The sequence below is a fragment of the Ichthyophthirius multifiliis genome, assembly GCF_000220395.1.
Source record: "Ichthyophthirius multifiliis unplaced genomic scaffold scaff_1120509250224, whole genome shotgun sequence".
In the NCBI taxonomy this organism is placed as follows: Eukaryota; Ciliophora; class Oligohymenophorea; order Hymenostomatida; genus Ichthyophthirius; species Ichthyophthirius multifiliis.
This window is the reverse complement of record NW_004086960.1, coordinates 26221-44610: the sequence shown is the minus strand read 5'-3', so window position 1 is coordinate 44610 and position 18390 is coordinate 26221. Positions and strand designations below refer to the sequence as shown.

Sequence of the window (18390 nt, the reverse complement as noted above, 5' to 3'; positions counted from 1 at the left end):
GATAATAATAATTAAAATATTCCTTAAAGTAATAATAAATATTAAATTGATTCATTTTAGATTGATGAACTATTATTTTTTTTATATTAAATAAAGGTTTTTTTAAAAAATATATATAATTTCATTTAATTTTTTTTAATTTTAAGATAATTAAAAATATAATAATTCTTATTAAACTGTTATTAAAACATTCTAATATATAATTTCATATACTTAAAATTTGTATAAAGAATTAAAAAAAACTAAATTAATAAATGGGGTTAATAATACTTTACTTTTATATGAATTAGAAGGAAAATCTTTAGCTTAATAAATAATTAATCCTTTAAAATTAGAGAAAATAATAAATAAAATAATTTCATAATAAGATGATTATATGAAATAATAAATTCCTAATTAATAATATTAAGATAATATTATAAAAGTTAATACTTATTTAAATGATTTAAATTAAAAAATTAAATAAAATAAAAATAATTTAATTAATTAAATACTAATTTAAGATATTATCAGAAACTTGTAAATACATTAGAAACTATAAAATTTTATAAAGGTTTTTATTTTATTAAAAAATATAATTTATAAAAAAAATTATATAACAAGATTAAGTAATCAAATTTGAGTGATAAACTTTATAGAAATTTTTGCGAAACAATAATTCAGTTTTATGTTAATTTTTGTAAAAATAATAAAAAAAATTGTAAAGAAATGCTATTTAAATAATTTGATAATCTTTTAATTTTACTTAATTATGATTTAAATGTTTATAAACTTTTAGGAATTATTTTATAATCTATTTCTTCTTAATAAGAAAAACTCAAGTTCTATTTAAATAAAATATTTGATATATTAGAAAATAACACTGCTAATATAAGTAAATAAACACTTATTAACATAACATAATTACTGACATCATTATTAAAAGCACCAATAGAAAATAAAAACTAAAAATATTTTTTTAATTAATAATATAAAGAAATAAAAAATTATAAAATAGATTAAAAAATATAATAATTTATTCTTAATAAAATACTAAAAGTAAAAAAATATAAATATATAATTTATAAAAAATATAATAAAAGATTAATAATATATTTCAATTTATTGAATTCTAAAATATTAACTAAGAGATTGATAATTGTAGTAAATAAAAAGAAAAAATTTCAATTAAGATATTATTATATTAAAATCTTAGCTATTTAATTAGTTTATTAGTCTAAAATTATAACCTAGGGATTATCTAAGTCTAGAAAATAATTTTATATGAAGATATTAAGTCATTTGTGAGTTCTTTATCTACTCCTTTTATTATCAAAAAGAATTTTACTAGAATATTATTTTACCTATATATTTTTTAAAATCAAAATATTGATAAGTAGTTTAGTATTTAGGAAATAAATGATATTATTTAAGTTATTATACTAAATGATTTATAAAAATTTATAAAGGTATTAATAATTTATTAATTTATTGATTATTTATTTGTATTTAAAGTATTTAGATGGAGTGGTTAATATTCCTGAAAATGCTTCATAGGAAACATAAATTTATTATACTAACGTCTAATAAAAAGTAAGGGATTATTGTTAAGACTTTGCTGAAGAAAAAAGCTATTAAGAAGAGAAATTACAAATATTATAGAAAAAGCATTAAGTAAAATTCAAAAATATATTTATTTTTATATTTTATTTAAATAAAGGAATAAAACTTTAATATTCTAATAAATAATAGTGAATATTGGGATTATATTTACGGTAATAAAAAGTTTGATAATTCAAAGGAAGGGTTACTAATTTTTATAATAATATTTTTTTAAGAAATTAAAAAAATGAAAATAAATTATTAAAATTTAAAACAATTAAATGAAGAGAAAATGTTAATAGAAAATCTTACATTAGTAAAAAGTAATATTTTAACTTATTTTAATTAAAAAAAGGTTTATAAAGCTATAAATAATATAAGATGTATTTTAAAAAAAATAAGTTTTAAATTTTAAATTGATCTTAAAGGAATAATATATTTATTATCAGAATGTTTAATATAAAATCCGATTTAAAATTGTTCTGAAAATAATGTGAATAATTTAAAAGTTCTTCAAAATATAAATATTATAGATTTGGAATAGAAACTAAAATAATATAAAAAGACTGATATTTAATAATATATTTAAAGTTTTAACTAATAAGTTTTAGAAAAAATATAAAAATAATTAAATTAATAAAAAAATAATGATTAAAATACATTTATTAATTATTTATTTTTTGAAAAAATTAAATATTTAATCTGTTCTAAATATTTCTCGTTTCAAAAATTATTAGAGTTATATTATTTTATTTTTAATACACTTTTATTTTTATTATATATATATAGTACTTTTGGAATTGATAATGATTATCTATCTTAAGAATTTTTAATTTAAAATTATGATTTTATTAATAAATTTATAAAAATGCTTAAGTTAATAGGTATTTTTAATGTCTATGATGATTATTTTATTAATTATGATGATATTATTTATTTCGTAAATGATTTTTCTAATGAAAAAACAAAAAGAATAAATATTTCAAAATTTTTAAAATAATTAAGCAAATTTCTAAGTTTAAATGAAAATTTTGATTAATAAGTAAAAAATTGTATATATAAATACTAATATAAAATAGGATAAGTAGAAAAATAAACTTAAAACTTAAACAGATTAAAATGCAGTTTATTTGTAAAAGTTTTTGAATAATTATAAAAATTTGATTGTTCCACTTATAAATTAATAATAATTTGAAAATTATGCACAATAAATATTGATGGTTGTTTTTTCAGAAGAAAATGAAGAAAGTTAAAAATAGAATATAATGAAATTTTAAAAATAACTACAATTCTTAATAACTTTTTAAGATACAAATTACTTTAAAATACTATATTATTTAATTAAAAAATTAAAACAATTAAAATAGCACAAAAAAAATACTTCGATTGATAAATATTTGATTAAGAATAAAAATTTACCTTTTATAGAAAATAAAAAAAATAATAGTATTGAAAACTAAATAATAAGTTCATAATAAATATAGGTTTTGATACATATTATTATAGACGAAAATTTTTTATATTAATTGATTAAAAATTTGTATGATTATTAAAGCTTTAACAATTATTTAGATTAAAATGATTCAAATAGTAATAAAAAAAAAGAATTCAAATATTATATAAATAAAAATATAGAAAAAAAAGAATTGTAAAATTTCGAAATAATTTTAAAAATTTTAAATGAATTGTTAAAACTTAATCCTAAATAATCAACACAAATACTAATAAATATATTATAATAGCCTTAAAATATAGAAATTACAAATAATTTTTTAAAGTTTATTAAATAATCATTAACAAATTATATATTATCTATATAAGATAATTGTATTTATTTATAAATAAGAGAAAACATAGTCATTTAAATTCTTATTTTTATAAAAAAAACATGCGAAATATCAGATAATTAATTTTAGAATTTTTATCGATTATAAGTAAAAAAAATTAAATAAATATTTTATTTTATGTTTTTTTTAAAAAAAAGAAATTTGATAAATAAGAAATATATACATCAGTAAACATAGTAGATGAAATATTATATTTTATAAGCAATTTATCGAAATTTAAAGATAAATATTTTGACTTTTTCAAAGGAAAAAATTTAAGATATTGCTCTTTAATAAATTATTGTATAGATTGTGTAATGAATATGTGTAATTCAATCAATTCATAAAATAAAATAGTTCTTTTGAGAAACTAAAATTTTTTAAATTAATTAAATAATATCATTTGTGATAATTTAATTGATTTTCATGGCGAAAACTTAAGAGATATTTATAAACTTTAAACTATTCTTAATTGTGTTAATTTACTATATAGTATAGTTTTTAATTTAAATAATTAGGAAGCATTAATTTAACTTCTTGAAGTACTTAATATAAGAAAAATATGTTCGATTATATCCTATACATATTTTAATAAAATAAACTATAGATTAAATCTTATTTTTAAATAATAATTCTGTAATAAATTAAATGATCATTCTTGTTGTTCCGATTCTTACTGTTACAAATAATATTTAAGTTTTCATGATAACTTATTAATTAATGTATTTATTTTTAATTTTTATTTATTTAAAAAAATAATTAAATTTTAGTTATCATTTGAATTTGTTATCTTAATCTATCATATTTTGAATTAAATTGAATAAAAAGAAATTTAAAAACTTTCAAATAAAAATGAAAATATACATTTCTTATTACCTTTTAAAGGCTTAAAATAATAGAATTATTAAAGTAAATTATATACAGAATCAAATTTTTATTTATCAATATTCAAAATATAAAAAGATGAATAAATAAATAACAATAATTTTAAATTTTAAAAATTAGCAAATGAGTTGTTAATAAGCAAAGAAATTAAATAAAAAATTAATTTACAAAGACATAAATTTACAAGTAAAAAGACATTAAAATAATAAGACAATTCAGAAATAAATGACGAATTATCGGTTAAAAAAAAAATTAAATAAGCTATATAATTATATTTTTTTATTAGACATTAAAAGATAATTAGGCATCTAAATAATAAATTGAAGATTTTTAGCAAAAGAAAATAAATATTAATCAATAATATAATTAGATAATATAAAGGGAAATATAATTTATAAATTAAAGTTTATAATTTTATTCCAGATTTATTGGAATGGTTGAAATAGTTTAAAATAATTAAAGAGTAAAAGTATTATTTAAATTACCCTTTTTATCACATTATATAACCTAAAATATAAAGAAAGATTTTTAAGAAAAAGCTTATAATTAATATGATAAAGTAAAAAAAAAAATTAAAAATAAAAAAAATTTAAACATAGAATAATTTAGAATTTATAGTTAACGAAAGTAAATATTTTTAATATTCATTATCTCAAGAAAAAAAATTTTAACAATATCCTTTATTGCAGTTTTTTATTAAAAATTCTGATATTATAAAAGATATAACTTTATTATTTATTTTTATAATAAATTTAATATTTTTAATAAGTATGACTTTTGAAGGTCAAAATAATTCTATTTTACCATTAAAAAGCGAACTTGTATATATATTCATTATATATTTAGTTATTTTTTTTTAAAAAAAAGACATTTTTAGCATTTTTCATAACTCATCTAATATTATCATTTTGTACTTTATAAATAGAGCTTATTGTTAGATATCCGAAATTAATGTTCAAGTACTAAAATTAATTTTAAAAATAGATTAAAATATAAAATATTATCAAAGCTTATATTTCAGATATAAATATATTATATTATGTTTTTTACTTTGTTTTATCTTTTTTAGCTATATATAGTAAAATAATTTTCTCAATATTACTTTTAGATGTATTTAAAAGAAGCAGTAGTCTTTACCAACTCTATAAAATTTTAACTTTAAACTATAAGAAATTCGCTTAAATTGTTTTTGCTACAATAATTATTATTTATGTTTATACTTTGATTGCATCTTTAATTTTAAAATCTTCTTATTCTGAAGTTTATTTAGACAGAAATTATCCTTAAAGATCAGCTTATAATAATACAACTAATGAATATATGTATACTACTTTTATTTTTAATATTTTATAAGGTCTAATTAATCCTTAAGGTATTCACGGAGTTTTAAAAAATATCGATAAAAGTATAAATATTTAATTTAATTTTTTATAATTATAAAAATTATAGGTTAAAATGATTATTGGGAAAGATTCTTCTTTGATTTAACTTTTTGGATTTTTATTAATTTTTTGATGCTTAATACTTTTTTAGGGTAAATTATTGATTCTTATGCCGAATATAGAGAAATTAAACATAAAAAAGAAAAAAGTAATACCGAAAAATGTATGGTTTGTGGAATTTTTAAAAAATATTTTGATGATAAAATACTTGATTGGGATACCCATATAAATATGGAACATAATATTTTTAATTATCTAAATTATATAATTTATATCAATTCGAAATAATTTAATTAATGTGATAGGATTGAAAAATATGTTAAAGAATGCTTAAATAATTAATAATATGATTTCTTTCCAATTAATAATAGTCATAATATGAAAATATGATAAAAAATTAAATTATATATATGTTTTTTTTTTTTTCGCTAAATTTATATTTTTATTAATTTTATGAGAAAAAAAAAAGAAAAAAATTAAAATTAATAATTTAAATTTTTTTTTTTATATTAACTTAATGATAATACCAAAATTAGAATTCTATTTAAAAATGATAATAACTATTCTATTTTCTAGATAGTTTAGTATTTATTTTAATAAAATGTAAGAAATATATTTTATGGTTGAATTTTTTTTAATATAATACCATTTTATAATATTTAAATCATAAAAAGGAATAAAAAATTATTAAAAATGATTACATTTTATTCTAAAATAAATAAAATTATTTAAATATTTTAATTATCAAATTTAAAATGTATATATATATAAATATAATATTACTATAGTATAATATTATTAGTTTTTTAAACATCAAAAAAAATTTTATTTATTTAATATCGAGAATAATTCTTTTTTTACTAATACAATCAAATTTAAATTTTTCTATAAGAAAATATATTTAGTTTTAAATTTGTTATACTTAAAAAATGTTTACCTAATTTAATATAATTATTTAAATTATATTTTAATTAAAAACTAACAAAGATTAAAAAAAATTTAAAAAAATGGGATATAAAATAAAATAATAAAAGGAAAAATAAAAGTAAGAATCCAAAATACATACAAAACAATCATAATAAGAAAGAAATTAACACGTATTATAATTTTACAAAAATAGAATATTTTAGCTTTAAATTCGCCAAAGTTTGAAATCATATTTAAGTAAAGTTTTAAATACAATAGTCCTAGACAAGAACATTGAAAAAGCATAATTATTCGAAATCAGAAATTAATTAAGAAATCAAAATAAAAGTTAAAAACAAAAAAAAAGAATTTCGGAATTTGTAAAATTATTGAATGATCTATATCAATTAGCAATTGATAAATAAATAGGTTAACATTTTTAAATGAATAACATTTTGTAGGATAATAATAGTAATAATGAAGAAAATAATGAAATTCGTTAATCAAGCATACTTAGATTTATTTAAAGAAATTAATTATCAAGACTAGGAACATGGAATAATAGATTAAATAGTTCTATATTTGAATCTCCTTTTGATTCATAAAATATTATTAATACATAACCATAATATAATTTTATACAAGAAGAATTAATACCCATATAGCCTGTTTCTTATTTTAGTTTAAGATTGAATAATTAGGATAGTTAATTAGATGAAAGTGAATTTATAGATTTTTTTTGATAATATAATTTTTTAAAAAAACGCAATAGACATGCATATTAATAAAATATTAAAATCTGAATAATTGATTTTTATTTTTATAATTTTAATATCTTATGATTATAATATATTTATGTAAATCTTTAAAACGTAATATTACTATTACAAAATTAATTCTATAGGTTTATTATTAATATAAAAAAATTGTTAAAAAAAAATATTAATATTATGCATATGTTTATAAAAATTAATATTTTATTTTTTAATGTTTTTTTTAACATTTTTTAATTTTATACATAGTATAATTATTATTTTTATTAATTTTTGTATTTAAATAAAAATGTATAATATAAATAATACAAAAGATAATATAATAATTTTTATATTTTGTTCTAAATTTTATTTAATCTGTTAATATAATCTTAGTATACTTTTATTAAAATAAATTCATTTAAAATTATATTTTAATCATTTTTTTAAAGTTATAATTTGATTGAATATTTTTTCCTTATTTATTTAATATTATTAAGAATAAATTTAATTTTATCTTAAATATTAATATTAATGATATTTATCCTTTTATATTATTTATTAGAAAAGTTTCTTTGATTCTAAGTAAATATTTAATTTTGAATATTTTTTTATATTTTGTTTAATGTAAAGTCTTTAATATTAGTATATTTAGTTTTTTTGAAATAGAAATAATCATAATGATAGTTACTTTCTTTTTATTTATTAATTTTAAATATTTTTTTAAAATATTATTTAAATTCTTTAGTGGTATAATAATAAGAAACAACATTAAAAATTAATTATTCATTAATAATCTATCAAAATATTAATCGAAAATATAAAAATATAGAATATTTAATTAAGTTAACAAAAAAGTGATAAATATAATCTCATCATATAAAATCAATAACAAAAAGATAATAATAATGTATTTCATTATATAAAATTTAAAAATTAATCAAATAAAAATGAACATAATTAAACTTATTTATTATAAAAATAAATTTATAATTATTTTTGAAGTTATAAAAGAATATTATTATTATTTTAAATTTTAACTTTCTTGCTTTAAAAAACTACTTTTTAAATATTAAAGTAATTATTTTTATTTATAATTTTAACGAAGAGTGTGGTTGTTTATAATTATGTTTTTCAAAAATAACTTAAAAATAGAAAATTTCATCATCTAGTTTAGAATATGGAAAATAGAATACATTTTTATTTAACATATATATATATATATATATATATATATATATATATATATATATATATATATATATTATACATATTATTTATTCAAATTTATTTTTCTTTAAAATATTATTAATTATTTATAATGATTTAAGATCTTAATAAATTTATTTTATATTTTTTTAGCTTACATAAATTTTCATGAAAATTTATTATTTTATTTTAACGATTTCGTAAATACTGATTAGTGAATAATAAAACAAATATTTTTTATTGCATAAATAAATCTTTTAATAAATTATATAATAAAATTAAAAAATTATTAATAATAAAGTAATTTTATTATTTAATCAAGTTAATTTTAAATATAAAAAATAAAATTTATTATTTTTGTTTGAATTTTTATATTAAATTAAAATAAAATAATTATTAAGAGTAAAAACTTTAAATAATATTATTTAATATTAAAAAATAATAAATATAAGTACTAATATTAAAGATTATTTATATTAATATTAACTTTAATAAATTAAATTTAAGCAACCAATCTGAGTTGATTTTTATTTAATAAATAAACGCCCTAAACTCATTATTTGGTTATTTTTCTACTATTTGTTTTTGTAAAAGTTGGTTATTATTTCAATGACTTGCTTTATGTTTTCTTTAACTAAGGTAATTCTTAAAGTGAAAAAAAAAATATAATTAAAATAAACAATTATATATATAACCATCTTTAAAATCTCTCAGTATTTCATTTAAATATTTTTAAAGAATAGATGTTAAATCAATAACCTTTTACCTATAGGCCAAAAAACTATTACTTAAGAATTAACAATCTTAATTATCTTAAAAAAAATTATTAAAGTCAATTTAAGTAATAATATCCTCTAACTTAGCTACTTACCCTTCTATTTATCCTTGCTAGAACTCGAAGAATTCCCTTTTGTTTTCTTAAATATAATATCCAATAGGATAAGTATATGCTATAGCCCTTTTAGCTTACAATACAAGGTTAAAAGCATTTTCATAAAACATCATTTCTCCATCATCAAATTTATTTTCTTAGAAGTTGATTACTTATTCATAACTTTTAAATGCTTGTATTTTTTATTGTGCTTCTTTTAAACTAAACTTGATGCTTGAAATATGCTCAGTAAACCTGTCACTAAAAAAAGTATATTTTTCCAGCATTATTTCATCATCACTTTTCTATTCAACCTTAGGTTTATATTTGTTACATTCATAAAAACTTTCGTGATTTACCCATTCTCCCCTACAAAGCCAACAAAAATGGAAATTACAATTTTTGCAATTCATATGCATGCAACCTTAATTTTTTTATATATGAGTCTTGCATTTAGGGCAGTCTTTTGTATTCATTTTAATCCAAGTGTCATTTAAATTCTCAGAACTCTTACCTCCGAGTAATATTAGCCAGTTTTTTAGCATTTCACAACTGCATGGAAGATGAGCATCACCAAAACACTATTTTAATTTTTTTTTATATATTTTCTTTTTTTTATACCAAATTGCAATAGTTACAACTACATTTACACGTTATGTTATGCTAACAGTCTTTTAAAGAAGATTTGAATGAGCAAGCTTATACATATTAGCAATTAGGACTAGGGCATAATAAGTACTTTTTTATAATATTTTATTTTATATGTTTTTTTTTAAAAAAAAATTACATGGTTACATTAATTCAAAACATTTTTTAAAATAAATTTATTGTGACTTCAATTTAATGTTAATTTAAAATTATTTATATTCTTACAATCCTATTCTTTCTTTGCATCCATAAAGAGGACATGTTTTAAATATAATGTATTATCCTTCCTAAAAACTGTAATTAATATATTGACCAAAACAATCTATACAAAAATAATGTAAACATTCTAAACTATATTTTTTGTTTTCTTTAAAAATATCGCCACATAATAAGCATTTCTTTTTTTATAAAAAATGAATTTGCTTTTATTTTTTATTTTGTATTTTTAAAAAAAACATTTAAATTTTTTTATTTTTATAATTATCTATCTTCTTCTATATAAATATCATTAATATATTTGCTTGGAATATTGAAATCGTCAATGAACTGATAGTCATTTATTTTAAAAAGTAAAACTGCTCTTCCAAATGTAATGCCATAATTATTTTAAATTTATATTATTTTCTGAATTATTTATTCTCTTAAAACTGAATACTCAATAGAAGTATACTAGTTATTTTAAAATTTTAATATACAATCTTGTAAAATAGTTAAAAAAAAACATATATTTAAAATTTATAAAATATATATATAATTTACTTTGATTATTATCTTAAATATTTTCATCATCATAGTCGTAATATTCATACTCTTCTTCATCGTCGTAATCTTAATAATTATCTTCTTCTTTATATTCACTCATTTATGCTAAATATATAGAATAAAATAAAAATAGTTATAAATAATTTAATTTTAGTAAATAAAATTTGATTTATTTTATTATGTGGAGTGATTTATAAAGAATTATTATATAATTTATATTATTTAAAAATAATATAAAATTAAAATATAATAGATGTATAAATAATTTTTATTTATTTTTAATTATAAAAATTCATTTTTGAATATAAGATATTCAACAATAAATATATTTATTAAAATCTATTTAAAATTGAAAGCATTTAATTTTTAAAAAATATCTATTTTTTAATAATATAAATTAAAATAAAAATAATATTTATTAAAAATAAAACTAATTAAATAATATATTAGTATTTAATCATATACTATAAATATATATTTAGTATATTATTTAATCAAATCTAAACTAATCCAAAATAATTATATTATTAAGATATAATACAATTTACACTTTATTTTTATTATATATTTACGAATAGTTTTTAAAATTATTTTTATAGTTATTTTATTTTTTAACTCTTCTTATTATTTTATTAATTCTTAATTTTTTTCTTTTTTATTTATTTTTCAATAATTTTTTTTTTTTTTAATAATTTAATAAATTTCATTTGTACAAATACGTCATACAAAAAATGAAAGGATAAATATTAGTTAATTTAGAGACAAATGCTTTTTAAAAATATAGCCCTAAATCAAACAACATAATAAACAATTAAACATAACTAGAGTTATAATAGAAATTAATAGATGATCAAGAAAAAATATAGTATTAATAATATGATAATATAAAGATTTTATAATTAAATGAACAATATATTTGTGAAGATGAAATATAAAATAAATCTTAAGAAATAGTTTAAAGATCAATATTAAAAAATTCAAAAAAATATATATAAATTCAAAGGTTTGACAAATTTGGAGAATAAATAAGTAAGGAATTTAAAAAGCATAAAATAAAATTTAAAGAAGATAAATTATACAAAGTAATTCCTATAGAAAATTGGAAATAATTAAATAAAAACGATTTTGATGAAAACGAAGATTTATGTGATTGTAAATGCATATGATAAAATATTATTGTTTTCCAATAAAAACACAAACAAAAAATAATAAATATTCAAAAAAAATAAAAACATTATAAAAAAAAAAATAGATATAAAAAATATTGTATATAATAATATATATATTTTAATTTATAAAATATATAAAAAAACTTTTTTGATATTTTATTTATTATTTTGGTGGACTTTTTTTTTTTTTTTTCGTTAAATTATTTTATTTCAAATTTCTTCTTAATTATTTTATATTTTGACTAATTCTTCTATATTAGTTTCTTTATCGGGTGTTGTATATAATATTTTTCTTATCTTATCAATTAAATCATGTAGTTTTGTATCATTTTAGCTTAATTCTGAATAAACATCAACCAAAAAATCAATATCTTTTAGTTTCGAAAAATAAAAGCTTTTTTCAATTTCAGATATTTCTAATTAACTTTCTAAGTTTTGGAAATGTTTAATGTTTTAATATTTGTATTATTAAATTTATTATTATTTTTTATTTAATATAATTATTAACTCTAAGGCATAGATTAAATTTATCTTTTCATTGTTTAAATTTATCCGTTTTTTAATTATTCTCTTAAACATTTTTAATTTCTTCATATTTTTCTTATTATTTATTAGAAATTTTATCTTACTATTCAAAATTTTTATTTAAATTTGATATTTTAGTAGGAGAAGCGAATTGACTTTAATTAGGCTACATTGTACTATTGTTACTAGTATTTTATTCACCAATATTTACACTTTATTTTTTTGGTTTTGATTAACTGGTTATATTTATAAAACTAAAATCAACTTCATTTTTTCCTCTTTTTTGTACAGAATCATATTCTTAAATATTTATATTAGCGCTATGTTAATCGAAATATTTTTTAAACCATTATGCAAATTCTATATTATCTTAATATTTGCATTTTACTAATTTTTCTATCTATTTTTTTTATTTTTTAAAAGAAATACATATTAATCATATATTGGGTAATTTAAATATTTTATACGCATAATGGCTTTGGAACATTTAATTTAGCGAATCCGGTTTATAAAATTTTAAAATTATTTATAAACTCATATTCTTAATTTGCTTTCCAATTTAATTTACTTAACTAAATCTTGCCTGGAAATAAAATATCGAATAATTAACAATATATTGCACCTGTTCCTAGTTATTCTATTTTAGTAATTCTAAGCTATTTTTATAATAGTAAAGCTTTTAAAAATTATTATTAGTTTACTTTTAATGTATTATTAACCCATTATATCATATCATTTCTTGATATGTTTTCATTCATTTTTACTTAAAATATTAATATAATATTTAAATATCATCTAAAAATTAAAAAAATATACAAGTAAATAAAAAAAAAATATTTTATTTTTTAATATTTATAATTTCTTTTATAATTAATGATGAAAATATAAAAAAAAAAAATCAATTTAATATTATATCATATATTTTTATTAAAAATTAATATTTAAATGTATAAAAGTACAGAATACACAAAGGTCTTCTAAAATTATTTTTAGTTCTAATTTTATAAATTAACTCAATTTATATATTTAAAAAATAAATAAAAAAATTATAAAATCTTTTTATTCTTTGTCTATATCATCTCTTTTTTTAAAAATAAAAATAAAATTATATATTATAAAATTATATACTCAAATTTAAATCTTAAAGCATTCAAAGTTTAAATTTTTAAAAATTCTTAAATAAATAATTAACATTTTTTTCAAACTACAATAAAGCTTATTCTTGAATATTCATGTCCATATATTCAATTTTTTCTTCATCATATTCATTATCTTCAAATTATTTTAGCTTTGTATAGCTGTAAAATATATGCTTATGTATAGTTCTTATAAATTATTAAGCCTCGGAATTTCCTCTATAAATATGAAATATTTATATTAATTCGACCTTCATTTTTTTATTCGAGACTTTTTTTATTAAATAAAAAAATATTAAATAAATAGAAAATATATTATAATTGAACAAACAGTACTTGAAATTCAACTATTTAAAATATTTAAAAAATGATTTCTTATTTAACTATTAAATTAAATTTTTAAAGAATTTAATTATTAACAATTTAAAATTATTTAATTTATTAGTTAAAAATGATGTTACATTATTTAGAGATACTCTTTTTTAAAGTTTATATATTTTTTGATATATTTAGTAAAAATTACGCAAAAAATAGTTTTAAACTATCAATTTTATTACCATATATATAATTATCTTAATTCAAATAATAAATTGAAATAAATATTAATTATTTAAACTATTAAAATATTATATATATACATTTTTATTTTTATATTAAATATTATAAATTTATTTATTATTTTTTTAAAAAAATATTAATGAGTAAATTTGTATTTCTAAGCTATAATATTTTACTTGTATTTGTAATTTTATTTTAGATTATTTAAATTATTTATTTGATAAATAACATCATGAATATTTTTTATATTTGATTATTTATTTTAAGGATATAAATATATGATTTGATTATTTAATTTTAAGGATGTAAATATATGGTTTGATTTATTTTCTCATTATCTTCAATTTCTTTATTAATTTATTGTAAATAAATATTAAAACATATTTTATATAAATTATAAACTCTATTATTATATTTGATTTTTTAATAAAATAATTTATTTGTGAATTATAGTAATAAATATATTTACCATTTACTTTAAATTTAATTTTCCTAAATCTTAAATTGTTATAATAGTTTTATCAACAATTTAAAGTTAAGCAATTACAATATATAAGTTAAAAATTTATATAATTTTATTATATAAGATAATTTATTATATTTAATTCATAGGCTTTTTATTTTATTTTATTATGCTTGAAATAAAATTCCAATTTAAATATGTTTAATTATTTTATTTATATAATTTCTTAAAAAATTTTACATTATTAAACTCTATAATTAATTTTATTGAAATCGTAAACAGAATTTTTTAAATATTTATTTAGGAAATTATAAATTTAATGGATTTTAAATTTAATTTTAATTCAAATCTTCTTTATTTCATTAATATTTATTTAAAAATAAATTTAATTAATAAAAATATTTTAATTATATAATTATAATATAAAACTAAAAATATAAAAATAAATTAATTTTATAATCTTAAAAATGCTTTTTTATGTTTTTTATATATGATAAATATTTAATTTTAGTTTAAATAAAAATATTCTATCTTTAAGACATTTTTTTTTTTTTTTTATTATAAATTATAAATATTTAATACAAAATCATTTAATAATTTATTTTTTATTTTAAATTTTAAATTAAAGCTTAATTAGTCATCGTTTAGTTATTATAGTTTATATGATTTTTATAAATCTATGTTCCATATCTAATCATGTTGAAAAAATTAAAATTTTATTTTATTTATAAAACTTTACTCTTCAATAATAAATTTCTATAATAAGCTTATTTGGATGTCTTTATCTAAATATTCTTTCAAATAAATATAAAAACCTTTTATTTTTACATTATATCAAAGTATCACTATATAAATATTTGTAAACTAATTTTATAAATCCGTTTGATAAAAATGTTATTCATTGTATTTTTTTACAATAGAATATTAAAATTATTTTTAATGTGTAGAATAAGAAATAAAAATATTTAAAAAGGAATTTATAATGAGAGATATAAAATAATATTTTATTCTGCTATTTTTTTTTAAAAAAAAAAGTAAATAAAGTATATAATTAATTTATAAATAATATAAAAAAATTTAAAATAAATTAAAAAAATCAAATAAAAATATTTATAAATGTCATTAAAGGCATAACTAGAAATATTAGTTCATTTGGAAAGTTTTAGAAATATAAATATTTATCATTAAGGAGTGTATGTGTTAAGATGTTATATACAATAAAAAATCAATGGAGAATAAAAATTAGATTCATATCCATATAATATAGTTAAAATCGATTAATAAAAGGTTAGATAAAAAATGGTTTAAAAATATAAATAAGACTCAAGCTTATATGATATTTATTTTTATTCAAAAGCTTTTGTAATTAAATATATGGATGAAATTGTTGATTTGGATGATATTTGCCATTTTAGAGCTGAAATTGATGCATTCCCTGTGTATAATGAAGATAATTTTTATTTTTTTATAGATTTACTTCATTTAGAATTATCATAATTGACAACAGATTAATCATTGTCAAATGTTTTCGTAATTTTTTTTCATTTTTTGATTATTAACGATATAAAAAACTATTTATTTTATTTTATAATAAAAGGATGATGATTACAAAGACTTTAAAGTTGTAGGAAAATTCGAAAGTAAGTTGCACAATTCGTTTTAAGGAATAAGAGAATTTATTCCTGTTCATTTTACAGATATTTATTATTCTTAATTAAATGTTACTATCCATACTGCTTTGATAGGTTTTTTTCAAAAAAATATTTTTATTTTTTAAATAAAATAAAAATAAAGGATATAAATTTAGGATTAACAATTCGAAATTATAAGTAGTATAAGATAAATAGTAAGCTTAAAATTTAAATGCATATCAATTGGCAGAAAATTTCGAATAATTTTTTGAAGCAATTACATATCAATGTAATTTTTTTTTAATAATATTTTTTAAAAATTTTAAATAGATTAACCAAAGCTAGTTGATGAATTTTATAATATATATATTTGGTAAATTATATTAGATAATAAGAAGTTTTATTAACACTTTGTAAATATATATCAGAAGACAATTATAGATTAGTAACATTTTAAATAAATATTAGATTAAATTCCTAGACCATAAAAAAAACTAGATGAACAATAATTAATAAACTAAAAAGTAAAAATATCAGACTAATATTAATTAGACTAAAAAGAATAGTCTAAATAACTAGTTCTTAGTTTATAATAGGAAATTAATGAATTGTCTGGATGTTAATTTTTATTATGGAATTAATATGTTCAATTATTAAAAGAAAATACAATTACTTTTACTTAAACACTTTACAATGAATACAAGATCAAAATTGAAGATTAATGGGGAGAAAGTATTTTTAGATACGAAATTTTATGTGATAATTTTTATAATCTAAATTAAACCTAAACTCATCAAAATCATAAAAAATAAGCTGAAAAAGTCCGAAAAAATGAATATTATAAAAATAGAGACCCCTTAAATGTTGAAGATATTAATTTAATCCCTAAAGCTTAATTTCATCCTATTATTTTCCATGAGATCTATATTTTGAAAAATTCTAAAATTGTTTAGGAAATATAAGATGCTCCTTTAAAAACATGGTTTTTATATTATATTATATACCATTTTATTATTATTGTTTCTTTTTTTAAAAAAAAAAAAAAAGTGAAGCACATGTGATTGTGTTTTAACATGGTTTCTAAGGAAGTTCTTATGATTTAAAACTTTTCGCAAATAATATCAATATAAATCATATGGATGCGATATTTTTACATTCATGTTCTAATGAAAATGATACAGATTGTGATATTGAGATCATGGGGCTTAATTTAGCTAAAGAAGTTAGATAATTTATAAATGCTTAATTAGGTAGTAAAAAGTTATAAAGGTATTTAAATTTATGATAAAAAAATATTTTTATTTTAAATTAAGATTAAGTTTTGTCGGACATTCTTTAGGAGGATTAATTATAAGAAGTGCTTTACCACATTTATAAGATTTAGAATAATATTTTCATGCTTTTATTACTTTTTCTACTCCACATCTTGGATTCATGTTTAGTTAAAGCAAAATGGTTAATGCAGGTATTTTTTATATATATTTAAATAACATGCTTAACAAAAAAAACAAGGGTTATGGTTTATGAAAACATGGAACAATACATATAGTTTGAAGTAAATGACAATGGCTGAAACAAAATAAATAGAAGATACTTTTATTTATAGATTGGCTTTTAAATATGGATTGAAGTTTTTTAAGCATATTATTTTGTTTTCTTCACCTTAGGATTATTATGTGCCATTTTATTCTGCAAGAATGTAATAAACTCCTGGTTAATTTAAAGATTTAAAGTATAATAATAATTTATTTTAAAATTTTAAAATTTTTATTAAGAAATTCAGAAATATATAATTAAATGCTTGAAGGAATTTTCAAAAACGTACAAAGTGATAGAATTCATAGAGTAGATGTTTCTTTTGAAATTCCAGGTTAAACTATTGATAATATGATTGGTAGAGCTGCCCACATTTCATTTTTAGAAAATGAAGCTTTAATGAAAATGATATTAACAGATTTTAAACATATATTTATATGATAAAATAATTTTTATTAAAAAATAAAAGTTAAAATTATTATATAAATGA

General features: G+C 15.3%; 4 protein-coding genes across 4 annotated transcripts, besides 13 other annotated features; 2 read left to right on the top strand and 2 right to left on the bottom strand. All coding sequences in view use genetic code 6, as the record gives it.

Annotated features, from left to right (window-relative positions):
* Positions 1-3156: 3156 nt before the first annotated feature.
* Positions 3157-3212: a microsatellite.
* A 5389-nt stretch (positions 3213-8601) lies between these two features.
* Positions 8602-8666: a microsatellite.
* A 192-nt stretch (positions 8667-8858) lies between these two features.
* Positions 8859-8897: a microsatellite.
* Positions 8898-9297: 400 nt separating this feature from the next.
* On the bottom strand, positions 9298-10982 carry IMG5_057340 (ibr domain protein; the record flags this gene model as incomplete). Its single annotated transcript, XM_004037207.1, has 4 exons — positions 9298-10053; positions 10111-10210; positions 10346-10442; positions 10880-10982. Coding segments are annotated over 4 exons (1056 nt in total), but the record flags the coding sequence as incomplete, so codon positions are not given.
* Positions 10983-11151: 169 nt separating this feature from the next.
* Positions 11152-11198: a microsatellite.
* Positions 11199-11268: 70 nt separating this feature from the next.
* Positions 11269-11317: a microsatellite.
* Positions 11318-11509: 192 nt separating this feature from the next.
* Positions 11510-11572: a microsatellite.
* Positions 11534-11577: a microsatellite.
* A 505-nt stretch (positions 11578-12082) lies between these two features.
* Positions 12083-12138: a microsatellite.
* Positions 12083-12144: a microsatellite.
* Positions 12102-12144: a microsatellite.
* A 117-nt stretch (positions 12145-12261) lies between these two features.
* IMG5_057330 (hypothetical protein) lies at positions 12262-13334 on the bottom strand (the record flags this gene model as incomplete). Its single annotated transcript, XM_004037206.1, has 3 exons — positions 12262-12475; positions 12681-12976; positions 13044-13334. 3 exons carry the CDS (start codon positions 13332-13334, stop codon positions 12262-12264), a joined length of 801 nt encoding a protein of 266 aa, XP_004037254.1.
* Positions 13335-14517: 1183 nt separating this feature from the next.
* Positions 14518-14599: a microsatellite.
* Positions 14600-15102: 503 nt separating this feature from the next.
* Positions 15103-15148: a microsatellite.
* Positions 15149-15786: 638 nt separating this feature from the next.
* Positions 15787-15830: a microsatellite.
* A 19-nt stretch (positions 15831-15849) lies between these two features.
* IMG5_057320 (serine esterase, putative) lies at positions 15850-16713 on the top strand (the record flags this gene model as incomplete). The annotated part of the gene is made up of 4 exons (XM_004037205.1): positions 15850-16257; positions 16331-16478; positions 16528-16579; positions 16695-16713. The coding sequence occupies 4 exons, from the start codon at positions 15850-15852 to the stop codon at positions 16711-16713; spliced, it is 627 nt and encodes a 208-aa protein (XP_004037253.1).
* A 630-nt stretch (positions 16714-17343) lies between these two features.
* On the top strand, positions 17344-18341 carry IMG5_057310 (serine esterase, putative; the record flags this gene model as incomplete). Its single annotated transcript, XM_004037204.1, has 4 exons — positions 17344-17633; positions 17678-17829; positions 17877-18096; positions 18140-18341. The coding sequence occupies 4 exons, from the start codon at positions 17344-17346 to the stop codon at positions 18339-18341; spliced, it is 864 nt and encodes a 287-aa protein (XP_004037252.1).
* Between the last annotated feature and the right edge of the window lie 49 nt (positions 18342-18390).